The sequence below is a fragment of the Panicum hallii genome, chromosome 9, assembly GCF_002211085.1.
Source record: "Panicum hallii strain FIL2 chromosome 9, PHallii_v3.1, whole genome shotgun sequence".
Taxonomy (NCBI): domain Eukaryota; kingdom Viridiplantae; phylum Streptophyta; class Magnoliopsida; order Poales; family Poaceae; genus Panicum; species Panicum hallii.
In genome coordinates this window covers 15,756,421-15,763,063 of record NC_038050.1, presented here as the reverse complement: position 1 = coordinate 15,763,063, position 6,643 = coordinate 15,756,421, and the positions used below count along the sequence as shown (strand labels likewise).

The 6,643-nt window shown below is 48.6% G+C and overlaps 1 protein-coding gene and 1 pseudogene across 1 annotated transcript; one reads left to right on the top strand and one right to left on the bottom strand.

Annotated features, from left to right (window-relative positions):
* Positions 1 to 577: 577 nt before the first annotated feature.
* LOC112872853 lies at positions 578 to 2,401 on the top strand (annotated as a pseudogene).
* Positions 2,307 to 4,890, bottom strand: LOC112872952 (dolichyl-diphosphooligosaccharide--protein glycosyltransferase subunit DAD1). The gene is made up of 6 exons (XM_025935988.1): positions 4,677 to 4,890; positions 3,828 to 3,937; positions 3,687 to 3,734; positions 2,857 to 2,944; positions 2,724 to 2,767; positions 2,307 to 2,637 (listed from the first exon to the last, which is right to left on the bottom strand). The coding sequence occupies exons 2-6, from the start codon at positions 3,906 to 3,908 to the stop codon at positions 2,554 to 2,556; spliced, it is 345 nt and encodes a 114-aa protein (XP_025791773.1). The 5' UTR covers positions 3,909 to 3,937; positions 4,677 to 4,890; the 3' UTR covers positions 2,307 to 2,553.
* Between the last annotated feature and the right edge of the window lie 1,753 nt (positions 4,891 to 6,643).

The following is a 6,643-nucleotide window of genomic DNA, read 5'->3' as shown; positions in this document are numbered from 1 at the left end:
CCGCCCGCCGCCGCGCGCCTCCACCGCCCGCCGCCGCGCGTCCTCCTCCACCGCCCGCCCTCCGCGCCCCCGCCTCCACCGCCCGCCCGCCGCCGCCCGCCTCCCCCGCCCGCCGCCCCGCGCCTCCCCCGCCTCCCCCGCCCGCCGCCCCGCGCCTCCCCCGCCCCGCCGCCCGCGCCCTGCCCCTGCCCGCCGCGCCTCCGCGCGCCCTGCCCCTGCCCGCCGCGCCGGGATGGAGGACGCGCTCGTGGCCTGCTTCTGTGCGGGACGGAGACCTCGTGCCGCATTTTACCGGACGCGATGAAGGATACCGCTGGAGCGGTACAGGCGGCACAGTATTCTCTACTTTAGAGAACAGAATGGTTTACGGGAGGCCGGTGGAGACAGCCTTATATTAAGAAGAAGATGACAGCTAGACAGGCCAAAACAGTACAAAGTTAAAAAAATCCGAAGCCACACGAGTTCCGGAAGAACCCAGCGACTCGTTATCACCGTCTGCCAACTAATAACCTAGCCAGATGCTTCGCTCCGGCCACAATAACTGCTGTAATCAAAAGATGGCAAATACTAGCAAACGATGCCATCGCCGGCAGTGAGCGTGCCATCTCGGCGCACGGAGAGACCGCCACCCTGGCCACGCGTGCGCATCCAGCTCATCTCCTCGGACCTCACCTTGCTCCCCACCGACTACCTCTAGTACAGCCTCCTCTTCGCGCCGCCGCCCGTCTCCACCGCCCAACTTGTCGACCACCTCGCGACCGCCCTCGCCGACGTGCTGGCCATTTACTACCCCGTCTCCGGCCGCCTCGACACCGAGCAGCACCGCGACGACAAGGGCCAGCTGGTCGAAGGCTGCTCCTCTCCATTGACTGCGCCAGCCAGGGCGTCAAGATCTTTCACGCCGTCGCGGACGGCGTTGCCATCCCAGCTTTCCTCCCCCGATGCCGACGTCCTGGCCTTCGTTCGATCCTTCTTCCCGCTCCACGGTGCTATCAACTACGAAGACCACGAGATTTCCCTCTTCGTCATCCAGGTCACCGAGCTCGCCGACATCGTCGTCTTCCCGTACAACCACGCGCTCTCCGACAGCTCGGCCCTCTGCGACTTCCTCAACACATGGGCCGAGATCACGTGTGTCAGGCTCGCGCCTCTGGAAGCCCTTGGCGCGGTGACATCTCGCGCCCATGTTCGAGCATGGTCGCCCGACGGTGACGTTGCGCCGCCGATCGTGCTCCTCTACTCTAACCTGGCATGGCTGACCAAGACGCAGTCATCGGCGTCGCGACCGCAGTTGCGTGAAAGGATGCTGCACTTCTCGGTAGGGTCCTTGATGGAGCTCAAGGAGCGGGCACGACAGGAGCTCCTAGCGGCCAGGGACAAGGCCGGTGCGGCCGCCGTGACCAAGTTCCAGGCTTTGAGCTCGCTCCCGTGGCGGTGCGTCGCCCGCGCCCGGGAGACCTTGTGCCGCTTCGCCATCAACAACCGCGAGCAGCTCTGGCTACCGCTCCCGTTGGGGTACTTTGACAACAGCGTGTACGCCATATCGACGAAGGCCTTGAGCACATCGGAGTTGCTGGCCCGCGGGCACGGGTGGGTGGCGGTGGTTGTGGGGCGCGCGGTGCCCGCGCACAGACACCGACATCCACGCGCACGTGGCGGCGTGGACGGCGAAGCCGGCACTGGTTTCGGCGCTGCAGCCGCTGCACAAGAACGGTATAGTGATCGCGGGCTACCGCGGTTTGACGTGTACGGCTACGACTTCGAGTGGGGGAAGCCGCTGGCGGTGAGGACCGGCAAGGTGTCGCTGTTTCCCAGAAGGGACGGTGGTGGAGGCATCGACGTCGAGGTGGCACTAGCGCCGGAGCACATGGCAGCGCTGGAGCTTGACGGTGAGTTCTGGGCTGCCGTGTCGCCCGCCACGAGTCGGTTAGCAGGAAATTACTTCTTCCGTCCCAGATTAAAAATTATTAATCGTTTTAGTTTTTCTACGTATATAAATTTTATTATGCACCTAGACATAACTATATACCTACAACTGGACATAACCATACATAGCATAGATTATGTATCTAGAAATACAAAAACAACTAATAATTTGGGATGTATGGAGCACAGTATTTTTATTCAAAAAATAAAAGATCACCAGAAAACGTTCCTTTCCTGGGTGCCACATTTTTATCGTGTGGTGTCGCTGGTAATATCCATGCCAGTATGCCACGACCTCGACGTACACTTCTGTTTCGCTTATCAATAAAAATAAAATTTCCATCATGGCAAATAATTCCTCATCCGTGTAATGCTTCAACTAAAATGATGTAACATATAGCCATTTCACTTGAATTACGCAAATGCTCGCAGTATTACATTGTCAACACTGGATCAACACTGTCCATTCAACTAATAGTTCCTCGAAGAATTCTGGCTTACATAGGTAATCGGTGAGAGATTATATGTATACTCGACATTATGACAGTTCCAAACATTAAAACGCACCGATCAGCGACCACAATCTGGGGCTACAAAATCTTAAACCACTCGGTGTACGGCAGTTGCTTATCCAAGGAAGTTCATGATCACCAGGTGGAGCACCAGGTTGCACAGAACAAAATCAGCAAAGGCCCTTTCTGGGGGAAGATCCTGCAGGAAATTTTTTGGCAAACAGAATTATGCCATATTTTTTGAAGTAAAATGATCCTAGCAAATGAGGATGAAACAAGTGTTACCTTAAATTCCTTGTTGTCTTTGTTCACTTGAATGCGGAGGCAAACTGAAAAATAACAAAAGGTGGAGGTCATCTACTATGCAAAAAAAGGTAAAAGGATAACCAGAACTAACTGACAAGGTATAAGCTGCTACCAGCAAGTACTGCAGTTCCTATGCATGAAAGGACACCTGAGAGGAAGGAGTTGAAAGGGAATGACCCAACCAATCCCATGTAGGCAACCTGTTTTAGCCACACAAAACAGCATGATAAGTCTTTGAAGGCATTTGTCTTAGCATGCCAGGGGCAATGGCCAGCTATGTTGCAAAACGAGTGAAGAGAAGAGTTGCAATCTGAATAACAATGTTACAGTTGGTAAAACAAGCACATAAAAAAAAACTTGTACTCAACCTAAGAACTTTGGTTGAGGACAACAAATTCTAGATTAAGAAAATAACAGCTAATAAGTTCATCTAAAGAATAAAAAAGATGAGAAACATACAGTCTGCAAAAGTTCCAGGGACAAGTACAGTGCTACACTACACCCACACAATCTGCTGGCCAGCAGATAGGTAGAGCAAAAATTTGCAACTTGATAGATTGTTGTAATCTAAGAAATTACACAGCATCATCCTTTAGAAAAGCAGCATATTAACAATTTTTGTGCCAGATTTTCAACAATTATATATTAAGTTTAGTGAAAATCTATAGCAGGAAACATCTCTAGATATAAGATAGTATACACCATAAGTTGATCAGTTAAATATTTCAAACATCTTCAGAAGCTACACTTAGTGAAAATCCAGAACACTTAGGTAGAATTTATTATTGTGCTATCTAGATGTGAAAATCTGCAACAGGAAACATCTCTAGATACGAGGGTTTGCACTAGTAATTGTTGAGTAAATATTTGAGCCTCCATTTTGAGGCTCCAGATCTTTCTGAACTAGATATTAACAGCAAAGACAGAAATGTTAAAATTTACCTGAATAACGGCAGTAGCTACTGCACAAATCACATATAGGTCGATAATCTGCAGATATATCAGCACAATGAGTTAAAAGGGTCAGGAACAAGCTAACAATAACTGAAACCGCAGGTGACAGTGGAGGTCAAATGGGGCAACCTTAAGATTTGTTGGTGTGGCAGCATATGCCTTGTTCAGGGACTGGATCAGAAGCTTTGCATCGCTCGTGGCCCTCGGCATCTTGAAGAAGCGGTGTCTTCCGCTTGAAGCTAAGTGGAAAGGATAGGAAGCAATGTATAATCAGATCGCCTCGCCCTTAGCAAAGCAGATCAAATGTGGAAAAATCTATAAACGCTAAGACACAGGCATCAGAAGCAGTAACCAGAGAGATGTACAGCTGCACCTAGACTTTGAAGCAGGGGCGGACCCAGCATAGGACATGCGTGTATACATGTACACCCGATAATTTTTGCAAACGAAATCGAAGTTAGGAGGTAATATATTGTAACTGGATTCAGATCGTCGAGATCCGGCAGCGGCACAGGCACCCGACCATCTCGAACGGCCGGCGTGTGGAGGTCGGGCTGCTTCAGCCGCCATGCTCCAACCGGATCCGCAAGGGGCAGGCCCCCACGGGCCAGACGGCACCGGATCCGCAACCACCGGTGCCGGATCTGCGCACAGCCGGCGACCGGCGGCCCGCGACCAGTGCAGCAACCCCAGCGGGAAGAAAACGAGGGAAAGGAGAAAGGGGAGATCCTCAAAGGAAGGGAAGGGGTGTGCCCGCCGCCGGCCTCATCGCGGCCGAGTGGACTTCCACCGGCGAGCTCCGGCGGCGGCGAGTCGGAGGGGAGGAGTGAGGGAGCTCTGGGTGAGGGAGGCGGCGCCGCCCGAGTCACCCGTGGGGCGACGCGGGGGCCGAGTCCCAGATCCGAATACAAATAGTTTTGTTAGGGTTTGGGGTGCTCCGTCTCGCACAGCAGAAGGAAAGAGAAGGGGCGGGCATACCTGGTGGATGCTCGTCGCCGGCAAAGGGCTGGGCGAAGACGTGACAAATGGCGCCGCCGCTCGCCCAGTCGTCGCCGCCAGGGATCAGGGAAGGAAGAGCAAGGAAGGAGAGTCCGAGAGAAGGAAAGGTTTGAGAAACAGGGGAGGAGATGAACCAGAGGCCCTGGAGCCCTGAGCGCTGAGCGGGAGGGCTGTCAGTGAGCCGAGCTCGAGCGAGCCTGCCACCTCAAGCTAGAGCATCCCGAGCCGAGGTCCATCTGAGCCGGAAACGTTCTTAGGGTACATTTGCCGAAAGAGAGACGTGAATTAGTGGTGGGAGTTAATAAAGTGAATTTACTTAGGAGTTTGATTTTCAGTCCTAATCTGTTGTTTGGTTCGTGGAGGGAATTAAAAGAGAAAGTTGGAGAGAGAATTCATATCCTCTATTTGGTACGTGAGTTTTGACGTGGGAAATTATATCATAAATTATGATAAACGGAAGATCATTTATTTTCATTTTAAAGTAGAATTTCCTCCCAACTACCACCCCTCCCTATGGGAAGAGATAGGTGGGAATTGAGTATCTAAACTCCCTTTCTCCATCCCAACCGAACTCCCGCTCACGAAACCAATAAATTTTAGTCCCATATCTCTAAACTTCCATTCCGTTGCACCAATTACCCCTAACTAAATGAGCCGTTATGGGTTGTTTGGATCCTAACTCTAGACTAAAGTTTAGTCCTATCATATCGTATATTTCAATACGAATTAGAAGAACTAAATATGAGGTAGTTATAAAATTAATTGCGGAAGCCTAGGCCAATTCGCGAGATGAATCTATTAAACCTAATTAATCCATGATTAGCTCATATGATGCTATAGTAAACATATGCTATTAGGGGTTATACAATTAGTTTTATCATTATTTTACGTTTAATACTTTTAATTAGCAACTAAACATTCAATATGACAGGACTAAAATTTAGCCCTGCCGATCCAAACAAGACCTCAACCTTTTGGCAACCACGATAGTTGATAGAGGGTGACTCCATAGTAGCAACATTGATACTACGAGAAAACTTATGTATAAGAGATGGATTTAATTCGATAAATAAATAGAAAAAGAAGCTAAAACGAGAAGCATGTCTGAACATTTAACCTTATTATTTTGTGCCTATTTTAGCTTGTGCGACACAGGCACACAGCAACTCGCTAGCTAGCGGAAGACTCTAGCCGCTAGCTATATTATTTTAACTTGGATTGTTGGAAATTTAATAGAGGTAGCACCATCCATGTCTATACCATGCAAATAGAAATACTTGATCTGATCTTTGTTGAATAGCTCGATCTCGCATCATCGGAACTCGCAAGTTCCAGGTTAGAACCAAGCTTGACTTGATTCCCAGTATAGTCCAGCTTGAATTGAGTTTTTAGCAAGTCAAATTTAAATAGCTCGCGAGTCTCGAGCTTTTCTGGTAGCCCTACTAAGGGATAGTGGTGAACCGTGAATGCTCAGCAGGTGAGCAGGTAGAAGTAAGCTAGTCGTGATGTGTCTTATTTATTTACCTATCTTTCTATTTTTATATATATTCCTATCTTTTCTTTTTAATATTATAGATGAAATAATAAAATTAGTTGATATCTTTCTAACCATGCTATATTTAGCTACATAAAACATGTTATATCAATTAAATTTGGCTTTTTAATCATTATCGTATTGGGCTAATCTTTTCTATATTAGCTATTGATTCAAATCTTACATAGGTATAGACAACATGAAAATTTAGTGAATAAGGCGAGAAAATAACATTTCATACAAATACTAATCAGCAAAATTCCGACAAGCAAAAGGTCACACGTCTATAAAACATATATCTAACAAACAAGTTAGGAAACCATCTATCTTCACTAACTCGACTTTAGATAGTAGCTTAAAAATATGACTAAGAAAAATAATGATACAATGTTCAGAGGAACCGTTTGATTTA